The 15,663-nt window shown below is 34.8% G+C and overlaps 1 protein-coding gene across 13 annotated transcripts in view; it reads right to left on the minus strand.

The window, feature by feature from the left end:
- Positions 1 to 6,295: 6,295 nt before the first annotated feature.
- Positions 6,296 to 15,663, minus strand: part of SLCO1A2 (solute carrier organic anion transporter family member 1A2) — a 122,755-nt gene continuing 113,387 nt past the window's right edge. For all 13 annotated transcript variants that reach the window (XM_053225934.1, XM_053225935.1, XM_053225944.1 and 10 more), the window contains one exon: positions 6,296 to 7,204. In XM_053225934.1, the coding sequence (XP_053081909.1) occupies positions 6,985 to 7,204 (220 nt within the window). In that variant the 3' untranslated portion in view covers positions 6,296 to 6,984. The remainder of the gene's footprint in view (positions 7,205 to 15,663) is intronic.

Genomic DNA, 15,663 nt, shown 5'->3' on the forward strand with positions numbered 1-15,663 from the left:
ATTATCCCTAGCAACTGTGCATAAAGAGTTCTAGTGATGTTCTTCTAGCAATATTTCCCATACTCTTAATATGATCTTTTCATTAATATGAAGTCTCTAAACAAACTGATAAGGAAAAGAACAAATAATGCCATTAAGTATGAAAGTAGAAGAAAAGGCGTAATCTTGCAAATACATCTGATATTTGGAATGCCTGCACAAACATATCCAATGTGGTGAACTTGTTAGAAGTCATTAGGTGTATATTACACCAGGTCTATAAGTTATTTTTCTCACATGTTTTAGGAAAATATACAGAATTATGAAAACAATGAGGTTTTCCCATCATGTGAAAGCCAACTAAATATCTTTTCTGTATATTAGCCTATTCTAAGAAACTTAGCACATTAGGTATATATGTACTGTTTGGAAGAATGTATCTATTTCTCTCTCCCCAGCAACATCCTTTCCTCCCTTTCAAGTAACTTACACTACTGTCATTTACTTATAAAAAATGATATTGGTGAAAGATGTCTTTTGAATTTACCAAGTTGACATATCATTGGGACCAATCAAATTATAATCTTATTTGGAAATTGACTGCAACAAGAATTATATCCCTCTCAGTGCTACTGTGATTTTCTTTTCTTTTAAGTAACATTTGTTTAAATTTTTATTAAGACCAAATGTAAAAAAGAATATCACTGTTTCTAACAAAGTTCTGGGCACTATTGTCCGGTATGAGTTGTATATATACATGTATTAACCAGGCTATAACACTGAGAAAAAGTAAAAGTAAAGTAAACTTATTGTTTAACAACATAAAAAAAATCTACTGAGATAGTTGTTTGTTGGATCCACAAATCTCTTGAGCAATAAATTTAAGAAGTAGATACATGAGTCATAAATTTTAAAATCACTTCTAGGATTTCCTATGCTCACTGTATGGTTCAACAAACTGAAAAACATTTTAAATATTTAGTCAATAAAACTCTTTGTTTCTATTCTAGAGCAGGAGATAACATGAAATCAACTTAAGTTTCAAGACCACAGTATTGTGTAGTGGCATTTATTAATCTAACCCTGGATGTAAGTGAGCTTAGTGTGAAAATATAATTGGCAACATGCATCCACTTTCTAGATATTTATCAATTTTTATAAAATTTATCAATATTTTAATTGTGTTTTTCCCCTTCTTCTCTCTCTCTCTCCTTTTTTCTTTCCTTTCCTTGGTCTTGTCTTTCTTTTCCCTAAACTGAATAATTCAATCCTGAGCCATTAGATGGAGTCAAAAAAGTAGGCATGTAGGTAGATAGGAAACGTTAGCTATTGAGGGAACTACAGGGAACTGAGTGGCATGTAAAAGCTCAAGGGTTCAAGCAACGCTAGGAGAGTGTCCATAAGAGGGATGGACCAACATGGGTGCCAGAACCCGAGGAAGTGAATATTGGTCAGGGTTTTCTAGAGGAAAAAAAATCAATAATATAGATAGATAGATATAGATATAGATATAGATATAGATATAGATATTAGGCAAGCAATTTTGAGACATAGGGAAGAGTTTATGTTGCACTTTGAGTCCAGAGACAGTCTGCTGGCAGAATTTCCTCTTCTTCAGGAGACAGTAGTCTTTTTTTGATTAAGGCCTTCAACTGTTAGGTTGAGGCTCACCCTCACTATGGAAAGTAATCTACTTTAGTCAAAGTCTACTGGTTTAGATGTTAATCTCATCTAAAAAAAACACCTTCATAGAAACATCTAGAATAATGCTTGGCTTACTATGTGGGTATTATGACCTTGCGAAGTTGACATATAACATTAACCATCACAGGAGTAAAGAGGACAATAACACATGGGCATTCTGGTATGGGTGACAAAACCTAAATAGAGGTAGACATCCCTGTAGGAGGAAGCAGGACAGAGGTATGATGTGAGGTGTTGGAACTTCAGTAGAGTGAGAAAGATTTCCAGGTAGGAGAGCAATTACAGTACATAGTGTTGGACTCTGAGTGGAGTGAAGAGGGCATCTGCAAGGGAGAGAGAGTGGCACCAGAAGTGGAAGATTGGGTGGCACCCAGGATGGGGGATTGTTTGCCAATGCCACATTGCCTTAATTATTTTAGTTTTATAGGTTTTAGTATCTGGTGCTGGGCTTCTCCAACTTCATTCTTCTTCAAGATTGCATTGACCCTTTATATTTCCATGTAAAAGCCAATAATCTTGTCAGTGTCTGCATTTCAAAAAGTACTGGGATTTTGTTTAAGATTTCACTGAATCTGTAGATAAATTTTGGAACGACTGACATCCTTACAGTATTAAATGTTTTAACCAATAAATATGATATAGATATTCATTTCTCTGGATACTCTCTTGTAGCTTTGAGGGTAGAGGTCTTGGATACCTGCTATGAGATTTATCCCTAAGATTTCAATGTGGTGGGTTTTTTTTTTGATACTATACTACATAGTATGCTTTACTAATATCATTTCCTAATTGCTATTGATACTTGAAAATCTGTGTTTGATTTTGTGTATCCAGATTTGTTACAATTCACTTATTTGGACAGTTTATGTCTAGTAACTTTTGGATTTTCTGCTTACACAACATGTCACTGATGATTTTATTTTTTCTTTTCCTATCCTTACAAATATTCATTCATTCTTTTCCCCTCCTGTTTCTCTGGCTGGGACATTGGGCATAATGTTAAATGGAAATGATGACAGCAAGTGTTTTCTTCTCACACTCATCCTCAGCAGGAAAGCTTTTAACATTTCTTATTAAACTGTAATATTTGCAGTAAGTTTTTTTGTTGTTGTCATTTTTTATCATGATTGTGTCCTGAAGCATATTACATGGAATTTGTTGTGGGTTTTTTCTCATCTTAAATATTCACTTTTAACCTTATTTTGTATTCATTTAGTTTTTTCTTATATAGGCTCTCCTCTCTATAAGCTTATATTATAAGCTTTCTTATATAGGCTCTCTTCTATATAAACCCTACATTATAACCTTAATATTCCACAAAACTTAGCCCTGACCCTGCTGGTGCAGATTTTCAGCACTACATCAGGTGGCCAGGCTCTGGCTGTCTTCCTGCTCCACCTTCCTCAAATGTTGGTCTCCATTCTTATGCCTGTTGTCTGGTTGCAAGGTGGCTCTTGCTCCTCAAGGCCTAATATTCACAGTTCAGGTAGGAAGGAAGAAAGAGCACAAAATATATTCTCAGAAAGTTTTGTCTTTTTATTTTGGAAAAAAAAATACCAATTAGCAAGTTTCTGCCAATAACTCATATCTGTAGTTAAAGGAGATATTCTTCATTCGCTTCAATTATTCCTTCAATTAGGACTGGATTTTTTTTCTTTCTCTATCAATCTAGGGTCATCATTTCCCACCAAGACCTGAATGGCGAGCTTATGCAAAAACTCCGATTACTCAGTGACCCGTTATACATTCACAGTGTTGGAAATTACATTGTGCTATTATTTGTTGTTCTATAATTGTTTTCTGTGTATATTTATTCACCTAATAAAATGGCGCCAACTTTCATTCTACTTAAATTCTACAGACTACACTTAGTTAGTTCCCATCACTGTCAGGACCTCTAGGACCATATATCCTCTAGGAGCAACAAATGCAAAAGTAGTTGTTCAATAAACACCCATTGAAGAACTTCAACAACTCTTCAAACTGGAAGACTCAGTTTTTCCCTTTCTGTAAATGCATCATCTTATTTTTTTAATATTATTATTGTTTTTGCTGATGTGTTATTATTCTTCATGAAGTACTATTTTTTAACCATGATTTATATGCACAGGGGGAAAATTCAGAGTGCAAAATGAACTAAAATGAAGGACATATATATTATTTTTTCTTCTCCTCCTGATAGTCCAGTGCTGCAGAGGCAACCATTTTAAGCAGTTCTAATAATATGTGTATGCTAATTTTATGTTAATTTATCAAGTTTAAAATATTTGTTAACTTCGTGTTATGAAATATGAAGAATAGTTATTCCCTCTCTTTCCCTTTACATATATATTCCCAACTTTTATCTTTTCTTAAGTTCTTATTTTTTGGTTCTTGTAAGCATTGATTATAGTTAGAATTATAAATAACACATTAAATTACTATTTCTATTTCCATTAACTTAGACTCTCCACAATATTAATTAAGAAAGTAAGTGATCCTAGGCTTCCCTCTATCTATCTTCTCCTTTTCTCTTCTCCACTTTTATCTGCTATGACATTACGTCTACCCTATCATGAAGAAGTTTAAGTGTTCAGAGCAAGAACTGACCTCCACAGATCTCCTAGATCATAAAGCACTCCAACAACTACTTTCTCCAAGTTTCTTTCCTCCACCAAGAAATGTCAGGGTAAAATGCCCCGTCTGCCAGGAGGAGATAAGAATGAGCCCAAAGCACTGGGTCCAAAACCATGTCTCTTTTTTTCTAGGTAGTCAAATTTGTTGGCATATATTTTTCATACTATTCTCTTATAATTGTTTGTATTTCTGTGGTGTTGGTTGTTATTTCTACTCTCTCATTTGTGATTTTATTTATTTGGGTCCTTTGTCTTTTCTGTTTGATAAATATGGCTGGAAGTTTATCAATTTTATTATTTTTTTTCAAAGAGAACCAGTGTCTGATTTCATTGATCTGTTCTATTGTTGGGTTTTTTTTGTTGTTTTCTTTTTGCTTGTCTTTTGTTGTTTTTTGTTTTTTATATTGTTTGTTTTAGTTTCTACATCATTAATTTCTGCTCTAATCTTTATTATTTCCTTTCTTCTGCTGGCTTTAGGATTCATTTGTTGTTCTTTTTCTAGCTCCTTTAGATATAAGGCTAGGTTGTTTATTTGAGATTTTTCTTGCTTCTTAAGATAGGCCTATACTGCTCTTTACTTCTCTTTTTAGAGTGCTTTTGCCTCATCCCAAAGGTTTTGGAGTGTTATCTTTTCATTTTCATTTGTTTCCATATATTTTTTACCTTTATTCTTTGATTTCCTGGTTGACCCACTTGTTGTTTAGTAGCTTGTTGTTTAGCCTCAATGTACTTGTGGTCTTTCCAAGTTTTTGTTTTTTTTTTTTTTTTTTTTTTGTGGTTGACTTCTAGTTTCATAGCTTGCAGTCAGAAAATGTGCATAGTTTGATTTCAATTCTTTACAAAAAATTTTAAAGCCTGATTTGTGGCCTAATATAAGTTCTATTCTCAGAATGTTCCATGTGCACTTGAAAACAATGTGAATTCTGCTCTTTTAGGAAGAAATGTTCTGAATATACCTTTTAGGTCAATCTGCTCTAGTATGTCATTCAAAGCCATTGTTTCCTTGTTGATTTTCTGTTTAGATGTTCTATCCATTGATGTCAGTGGAACGTTATAAAATTCCCTTCTATAGTTGCATAGATAATTGGATAGAATATACATAGCTGCAGATTTTTCTCATTCAGCATGTTGAATATACCATGCCATTCCCTTCTGGCTTACCAAGTTTCTGTTGAGAAATATCCAGCTATCCTATGAGTCTTCCCTTGTAAGTTAAAGACTTCTTTTTTCTTGCTTCTTTTAAGAGTGTTTCTTTATCACTATATTTTGAAAATTTAATTATAATATGTCTTATTGTTGGCCTGCTTTTGTTGATTTTTGTGGGACTTCTCTGTGCCTCCTGGATCTGGATATCTGTTTTCTTCCCAAGATTAGGAAAGTTTTAAGCTATTACTTCTTCAAATAAAATTTCTGCCCCCCTTTACTCTTTCCTCTTCTTCTGAAACTTCTATAATATGAATGGTAATAAATTTGATGGAGCCACTGAGTTCTTTAAGTCTATTCTTGGGTTGTATAATTCTTTCTTTTGTTCACTTTCATTATTTTCCATTATTTTGTCTTCTAGGTCACTAATTCATCCCTCTGCTTCTTCCAGCCTGCTGTTCATTACATCAAGCCTGCTTCCAATATCATTTATTGATTCTTCATCTCTGATTGATACTTTTTTTTAACTCTTTCATCTCTTTTGTAAGGGTCTCACTGATGTCTTCTTTTCTCAAGCCCAGTGGCTATCCTTATGATCATTGCTTTAAGTTCTCCATTAGGAAGGTTATTTGTATTTGTTTTGCTTAGCTCTCTGGCTGTGGCCTTAGCTTGTTTTTTTATTTGTGATAAATCCCTCTGTCTTCTGAGAAAATGTTCCTCTGACAATATCTGACACTATAACTTTTAAGGATTATTTTTTTCTAATATTATACTTTCATCCTTTGACACAGATACTTGTTTTTCAGAGAGAATTTAGTCACCAGGTTTGAACTGCTAAAAAAAAATTCCAACAATCTTTGTTACATGATTTTTAATAAACTGACTCAGTTTTTCAGTATTCTGAACAAAATGAGCAAATATATTACTTGAGTAATAAAGCAGAAAACAAATTGATAGTAGGTGATGGCATAGTAATGAGTAATCTATTTTTAAAACAATCATGTCTGGAATGAATAGGAAAAGTTAAAGAACAGTTAAAGAAAAGAAAAATTCTTTAAGGAAAAGTTAAATAATTAGAAGACATCGCTTCTTTCACATAAAAATGATGAACTTGAATAAAGTATTTAAATAGTCATGTAAGCAGGATAAGAATTTCAATCTCTAACCCCAATAACAAAGCAGAAATTCAATGAAATTAAACAGATTTTCCTAATATGAAATTTTTAAGATCAGTTGGAAAAGGAGATGTGGGATATATACCCTTATTTCACATGAGTTAAAAGAGAAATTGCTATTTTAACATAAAAAATAAAACTGGGTCTAATATTCTGTTTTGAAGGTTGTTATAAATGTCCTCTGAGGAAAATTTCAAGTGCCGTAGATGCCTCAGAAATATCATCAGTGAACATTTTTTTTTCTTGGGTAAAAAAAAATTGAGGTTCATAAAGATAAGAAAAAATTACACACTTACCCCTATTGATTTTAAAAGCAGTTCGGTTATAAGTGTATTCCACAACTCTGGGAAGCATGATATAATAGGGCATTACAATTTAGTTTTCAACTCATTATCATTCAAAACTTTGGAATTTTGGTCCATATCTTTACACTCACTTTCCTTCTTTGTAGTTTTTGCCTCTGTAAGCATAGTTCCTGAAGAGGCATTTTCACCAGGTAGATGACGATTCTTCAAAATATTTAGGATTAAAAAGGCTGGGATATAGCTTAATCCTCTTAGAGCTGCTGGCAAACCAAGGTAGATGTATCTATAAAAAAAATGTTTTTAAATATTAAGCTTACATAGTGTGGTGAGTACAAGCTAGTTTTGAATATCTTTAATTATTAATATTTCATTCCCATGAGGACAATAGCACCTGTTTTGCATGTCAATCTTATATAAGCAACTTTGCTGAACTCACTTATTGTTTGTTAAATTTTTTTTTGCAAATTTTCATCTAGAAAATTCACACTTATTTTCTTTTCTTATCTTTGGGTTTTTTAAATCTTTTTACAACAAATTGAACCTCTGGTTTGAATGCAATACTGATAATGGCAGCAGTTGTATTCTAGTATTTAATAAAATGCTTCCAAAGAATAACCACCAATTGTATTATATTATATATTCTGTGGGGGTCTTTCTCATGGCTTTTTAAAAAAGGTTTATTTATTTTAAGAGAGGGAGAGAGGTAGAGAGAGAATCGCAAGCAGGCTCCATGTTCAGTGTGAAGCCTGACACGGTGTTCAATCTCACAACTATGAAATCATGACCCGAGCCAAAATCAAGAGTTGAACACTTAATCAGCTGAGGCACCCAGGCGCCCCTGGATGATTTTACTCAGATTAAGAAAGTTCCTCTTCTATTCTGAATTTGCTCAGAGTTTCAATTATGAATGCATCAAGTATCACCAGATTATTTTTGTTCCCATAGTTAGCAGAACATCAAGGATTTTGCCCCCTTAATTGTGTTAATAGAGTATATTAGGTTAATAGATTTTTCTGATGTTGAACCATCCTTGTATGACTAAACTCTATTAGTGAGGTTTTATACATTATTGCATTTGATTTATTTTTAGAATTTTTGCATGTGTATTTATAAGTTAAGTCAGCCTATATTTTTTCCTTATGCTGAACTTGTCCAATCTGAATATCAAGACTAGACACTTGTATTGTTTGACTTTTTTTCTGTTATCAACAATACTGCAGTAAACTTCCTTTTACATGTCTCCCTGTGTATGTTAGCAAGATTTTCTCTAAAATGTCTCAGGGTCTTAGAGTACCCAACTTAGCAATTGTCCAGACGTTTTCTTCAATAGTTTTTATTTACTACCAACATTCTTTATAGTCTATAGTGTCTTCTGTCATAAAGAAAATTTTTAGATTTATATTTAGTGATATTGGCTCCTTTCTTGCTCTTTGGTTTGTGTGTGTGTGTGTGTTTTTTTCAACTCAAACCCAAAGCAATAAGGATCAGAGATATGTGGCTGTGTTGTTGCTGTAAACAACCAATCTACTATTGGTTTAATTGTTATTTCTTTGTAAGTCACCTATTTATTTCTCTGGTAATTTTTATATTCATTTTTCTTTATCTTGAATGTTTATAATTTTACTCTGATATGCTCATTTATATATTTTTCACTATGCCTTTAAGATGTATTTTGAAGTGAAAATTCATGCCTCAAATTGTAGAAAATTCTAAGCCATTAATTTTTTTTAATTTATATCTGCCATTTCCTCTATTCTTTTTCTAGAAATTTTTTTTGAGGTGTATGTTTTAATTGTTAACTGGTCTTTAATATTACATAGGTGTTTATTTTTGTTGAATCAGTTCACATTGTTGATCTACATTCTAGATAAATTCTTCTGTACTCTCTTCCAGTTCACCAATTCTCAACTGTATTGCCTTCAAATTTATTATATACTTAGGATTCCTTTTATTATCTCAATAACATGCATTTAATCTATAATGTTCCTGAGTTCTTCTTGATATTCTTATTTCTGCTTGATTTTTCCTATCATTTCTTGTTAACTTTTAATGGATATTATGCCATTTATTAATTTTAATCCTATTGAGCTGGTTAAGCATACTTATTTTAAAGTCTTTGTCAAACTCCTACATTATATGAAATTTAATCAGGAATGAAGTCATGTTTCATTGGGAATTTGTGTGCTTATCTTTTTTAGCATTAGATTTGTTCATGTTTTTTTTTCAGAATTTTTAATTTTTTTTTAATTTACATCCAAGTTAGTTAGCATATAGTACAACAATGATTTCAGGAGTAGATTCCTTAATGCCCCTTACCCATTTATCCCATCCCCCCTCTCACAACCCCTCCAGTAACCCTCTGTTTGTTCTCCATATTTAAAAGTCCCTTCTGTTTTATCCCCCTCCCTGTTTTTATATTATATGTTTCCCTTCCCTTATGTTAATCTGTTTTGTCTCTTAAAGTCTTCATATGAGTGAAGTCATATGAAATTTGTCTTTCTCTGACTGATCAGTTTCACTTTGCATAAGTGTTGCAAATGGCAACAGTAGTTGCAAATGGTAAGATTTCATTCTTTTTGATTGCCTAGTAATACTCCATTTTATATATCTACCACCACTTCTTTATCCATTCATCCATTGATGGGCATTTGGGCTCTTTCCATACTTTGGCTATTGTTGGTAGTGCTGCTATAAATATTGGGGTGCATATGTCCCTTTGAAACAGCACACCTGTATCCTTTGGATAAATACCTAGTAGTGCAATTGCTGGGTCGTAGGGTAATCCTACGACTTAATTTTTTGAGGAACCTCCATGCTGTTTTACAGGGTGGCTGCCCCAGCTTGCATTCCCACCAACAATGCAAAAGAGATCCTCTTTTCCGCATCCTTGACAGCATCTATTGTTGCCTGAGTTGTTCATGTTAGCTCTTCTGACAGGTGTCAGGTGGTATCTCATTGTGGTTTTGATTTGTATTTACCTGATGATGAATGATGTTGAGCATTTTTTCATATGTTTTTTGGCCAACTGGATGTCTTCTTTGCAGAATTGTCTATTCATGTCTTTTGTCCATTTCTTTACTGGATTATTTGTTTTGTGGGTGTTGAGTTTGATAAGTTCTTTATAGATTTTGGATACTAACCCTTTATCTGATATGTCATTTGCAAATACCTTCTCCCATTCTGTCGGTTGCCTTTTAGTTTTGCTGATTGTTTCCTTCACTGTGCAGAAGATTTTTATTTTGATGAGGTCCCAGTAGTTCATTTTTGCTTTTGTTTCCCTTGCCTCCGGAGACGTATTGAGAGAAGTTGCTGCGGCCAAGATCAAAGAGGTTTTTGCCTGCTTTCTCCTCAAGGATTGAGGCTTCCTGTCTTATATTGAAGTCTTTCATCCATTTTGAGTTTATTTTTGTGTATGGTATAAGAAAGTGGTCTGGGTTCATTCTTCTGCATGTAGCTGTTCAGTTTTCCTAGTACCACTTGCTGAAGAGGCTGTCTTTATTCCATTGGATATTCTTTCCTGCCCTGTCAAAGATCAGTTGGCCATACATTTGTGGGTCCATTTCTGGGTTCTCTATTCCATTCCATTGACCTGAGTGTCTGCTCTTATGCCAGTACGATACTGTCTTGATGATTACAGCTTTGTAGTATAGCTTAAAGTCTGAGATTGTGATGCCTCCTGCTTTGGTTTTCTTTTTAAAGATTGCTTTGGCTATTCGGGGTCTCTTCTGGTTCCATAAAATTTTAGGATTATTTCTTCTAGCTCTGTGAAGAATGCTGGTGTTACTTTGGTAGGGATTGCATTGAATATGTAGATTGCTTTGGGTAGTATCAACATTTAACAATATTTGTTCTTCCTATCCAGGAGCATGGAATTTTTTCAATTTTTTTTTTTATCTTCTTCAATTTATTTCCTAAGCTTTCTATAGCTTTCAGTGTATAGATTTTTCACCTCTTTGGTTAAATTTATTCCTAGGTATTTTATGGGTTCTGGTGCAAATGTAAATGGGATTGATTCCTTGATTTCTCTTTCTGTTGCTTCATTGTTGGTGAATAGGAATGCAACCAATTTCTGTGCATTGATTTTATATCCTACAACTGCTGAATTCATTAAACAGTTGTAGCAGTTTTTTGGTGGAATCTTTTGGGTTTTCCATATAGATTGTCATGTCATCTGTGAAGAGTAAAAGTTTGACCTTCTCCTGGACAATTTGGATGCCTTTTATTTCTTTGTATTGTCTGATTGCAGAGGTTAAGACTTCCAATACTATGTTGAATAACAGTGGCGAGAGTGGACATCCCTGTCTCATTATGGAAAGCACTCAGTTTTTCTCCATTGAGGATAATAGCATTGGGTCATTCATATAAGGCATTTATGATCTCGAGGTATGATCCTTCTATCCCTACTTTCTTGAGGGTTTTTATCAAAAAAGGATGCTGTTTTTGTCAAATGCTTTCTCTGCATCTATTGAGAGGATCTTATGGTTCTTGTCCTTTCTTTTGTTGATGTGATGAATCACGTTAATTGTTTTGTGGATATTGAAGAAGCCCTCTATCCCAGGTATAAATCCCACTTGGTCATGGTGAATAATTTTTTTTAATGTATTGTTGGATCCGGTTGGCTAATATTTTGTTAAGGATTTTTGCATCCATGTTCATCAGGGAAATTGGTCTATAGTTCTCCTTTTTAGTGGGGTCTCTGCCTGGTTTTGGAATCAAGGTAATGCTGTTTTCATAGAAAGAGTTTGGAAGTTTTCCTTCCATTTCTATTTTTTGGAACAGCTTCAAAGGAATAGGCATTAATTCTTCCTTAAATGTTTGGTTGATTTCCCCTGGAAAACAATCTGGCCCTGGACTCTTGTTTTTTTGGGAGATTTTTGATTACTAATTCAATTTCTTTACTGGTTATGGGTTTGCTCAAGTTTTCTATTTCTTCCTGTTTCAGTTTTGGTAGTGTATATGTTTCTAGGAATTTGTCCAATTCTTCCAGATTTCCCTTTTTATTGGCATATAATTGCTCATAATATCCTCATTATTGTTTCTATTTCAGATGTGTTGGTTGTGATCTCTCTTTTTTCATTCTTGATTTTATTTATTTGGGTCCTTTCCTTTTTCTTTTTGATCAAACTGACTAGTGTTTTATCAATTTTGTTAATTCTTTCAAAGAACCAGCTTCTGGTTTCATTGATCTGTTCTGCTGTTTGTTTGTTTTTTTGTTGTTTTGATAGCATTAATTTCTGCTCTAATCTTTATTATTTCCTGTCTTCTGCTGTTTTCGGGTTTTATTTGCTGTTCTTTCTCCATCTCTTTAATGTGTAATGTTAGGTTGTGTATCTGAGACCTTTCTTCCTTTTTTAGGAAGGCCTGGATTGCTATATACTTTCCTCTTAGGACCGCCTTTGCTGTGTCCCAGAGTTTTGAGGTTGTGGTGTTATCATTTTCATTGGTTTCCATATAATTTTTAATTTCCTCTTTAACTTCTTGGTTGGCCCATACATTTTTAGTAGGATGTTCTTCAGTCTCCAAGTATTTGTTACCGTTCCAAATTTTTTCTTGTGGTTGATTTTGAGTTTCATGGTATTGTGGTCTGAAAACATGCACGGTATGATCTCGATCTTTTTGTAGTTGCTGAGGGCTGATTTGTATCCCAATATGTGGTCTATTCTGGGGAACGTTCCATGTTTACTGGAGAAGAATGTATATTCTGCTGCTTTAGGATGAAATGTTCTGAATATATCTGTTAAGTCCATCTGGTCCAAGTGTAATTCAAAGCATTGTTTCCTTGTTGGTTTTTGATTAGATGATGTGTCCATTGCTGTGAGTGAGGTGTTGAAGTCTCCTACTATTATGGTATTACTACCAATGAGTTTCTTTATGTTTGTGATTGATTTATATATTTGGGTGCCTCTTCATTTGGCACATAAATGTTTACAGTTGTTAGGTCTTCTTGGTTGATAGATCCCTTAATTATGATATAATGCCCTTCCTCATCTCTTGATACAGTCTCTATTTTAAAGTCTAGATTGTCTGATATCAGTATGGCTACTCTGGCTTTCTTTTGTTGACCATTAGCATGATATATGGTTCTCTGTCCCCTTCCTTTCAATCTTAAGTTGTCTTTAGGTCTAAAGTGGGTCTCTTGTAAATAGCATATAGATGGATCCTGTTTTCTTATCCATTCTGTTACCCTGTGTCTTTTGATTGGAGCATTCAGTCCATTGACGTTTAGAGTGAGTACTGAAAGATATGAATTTATTGCCATTATGCTGTTTGTAGAGTTGGAGTTTCTGGTGGTGTTCTCTGGTCCTTTCTAATATTTGTTGTTTTTGGTATGTATGTATGTATGTATGTATGTATGTATTTTTCATCTTTTCTCCCCTCAGAGAGTCCCCCTTAATATTTCTTGCAGGACTGGTTTAGTGGTCACAAATTCCTTTAAGTTTTGTTTTGGAAACTTTTTATCTCTGCCTCTATTTTGAATGACAGCCTTGCTGGATAAAGAATTCTTGGCTGCATACCTTTCTGATTCCTCACATTAAATATATCCTGCCACTCCTTTCTGGCCTGCCACGTTTCTGTGGATAGGTCTGCTGCAAACCTGATCTGTCTTCCCTTGTATGTTAGGGACTTTTTTTCCCTTGCTGCTTTCATGATTCACTCCTTGCCTGTGTATTTTGTGAATTTGACTATGATAGGCCTTGTTGATGGTTAGTTTTTGTTGAATCTAACAGGAGTCCTCTGTGCTTCCTGGATTTTGATGTCTCTGTCTTTCCCCCAGGGTAGGAAAGTTTTCCACTATGATTTGCTCACATAACCTTTCTACCCCTTTTTCTCTTCATCTCTGGGACCACTATGATTCTGATGTTCTTCCTTCTTAATGAGTCACTGATTTCTCTAATTCTTAAATAGTGCTCTTTTGTCTTAATCTCCCTCTTTTTTTTTCTGCTTCATTATTCTCCATAAGTTTGTCCTGTATCGCTGATTCTCTGTTCTCCCTCATCCATCCTTGCCGCCACAGCATCCATTTGAGATTGCAGCTCAGTTATAGTATTTTTTATTTCATCCTGACTAGCTTTTACTTCTTTTATCTCTGCAGAAAGGGATTCTAATCTATTTTCCACTCCAGCTAGTCTTCTTATTATCATGATTCTAACTTCTGGTTCAGACATCTTGCTTGTATCCGTGCCGGTTAAGTCCCTGGCTGTCATTTCTTCCTGCTCTTTCTTTTGGGGTGAATTCCTTCATTTAGTCATTTTGAAGGGAGAAAAGGAATTAATGAGGTAGAAAAAATTAAAATTAAAAAAATATTAAAGTTAAGACATTAAAAACAAAGAACACACACACACACACATACAAATCGAATAAATGATGCTAGATCCTAAGTGTGTTTTGGTCTTGGTGTTGAAAGTAGCTTGATAGATTAGAGAAAAAAGGGGAGAAAAAAAGAAATCATTTGAAAATTTGAAAGAATGAGTACGCTGAAGTAGACTAAAATGAAATGATCAAAGTAAAATAGAATTTGAAAAAAAAATAAAGAGTAAAAAATATAGTAGAAAAAAATTAAAAATATTTTTAATAAAAATTGAAAATAAAAATGATTTTTTTTCTCTTTCTGTATTCAAGAAAAAAGAAACGAAAAAGAGAACAAAGAAAGAAAATTGAATAGTTTGACTGTCTAACAGACTGAAATATGACTGAAATTACTTCGTTTTCCCCTAGAAGTCAAACTATGAAGCATTTTATAGTCCATAAACTAAGTAGGCGGTGAGGCTTGTGTTAAAGACAGAGGTTGGCCCAGTTGGGCAGGGCTTAGTGTACTGGCTCCATTCTCCACTAGATGGCGCTGTTAGCCTACTGGGGTCGATTGTTGTGGTGCTTGCAGGTGTGTATGCACATACATGGAAGCGGTGAAAATGGTGTCACCCAGCTACCCAGTCTCTAGTGTTGGAACTCTGTTTTCTGCAACTAGCAATCATGCATCCGTCCTCTGTCTTCAGCTTTTGTCCATTTCCTGCTTTTTCACTGTCTGTGACCAAGCTCCAGGCAGTACCTCTCTCCTGAGTTTTATCTCAGATGCGACTGTTTTCCCAGGCCCCTTACTTGTGTGCAGCTTTGACCCATTCAGCCCCTCTGTGGGAGGGTCTCACCGAGCAATGGCCAAATGTTGGCTGCACCCAGGAATGCTTGCTGGACCCTGCTGCTGCTGGTGCCCTGAGACTGTGGCCAGATGCCAGCCCACCCCAGAAAAAGTTCACAAGATAGTGTAGCAGCAGCATTTCAGGGATTATGGAAAATCACAACACACATCTGGCACCAGGCTTCACCCTTAACGACCTTGTTCCAACACCAGCAAATGTGGCCGCCTTCTGGGGCCTGCTGAGCCCAGGTGGCCTCACAGCCTCTACCAAATGTCCTTCCAGCAGTGGAATTGCTTCTCCCCATGTGGCCTGAGAACCTCCTGGACCCCACTCTGCTCCTTGGGATTTGCTCTTTCCACCAGAGCACTGTCAGGTATCAAGCTGCAGAGTTCAGACTCTGTGCTCCTCCTGTTTACAGTCGTAATGGAATTTAAACCCTCTCCTTACTCGTTTCTTTTTACTTCAGTCCCTGTGGCTGTTTCCAATTTTCCTCTTTTCCTCCAGCTACTTTTGGGGAGGGGTGCTTTTCCCATATTTTCCCCCTGTCTCTGTCTTCTCTCCACACACAAAAGCAGCTTCCTGCCCTCTGTGGCTTCTGTCTTCCCAA

This window comes from Acinonyx jubatus, chromosome B4 (genome assembly GCF_027475565.1).
Source record: "Acinonyx jubatus isolate Ajub_Pintada_27869175 chromosome B4, VMU_Ajub_asm_v1.0, whole genome shotgun sequence".
In the NCBI taxonomy this organism is placed as follows: domain Eukaryota; kingdom Metazoa; phylum Chordata; class Mammalia; order Carnivora; family Felidae; genus Acinonyx; species Acinonyx jubatus.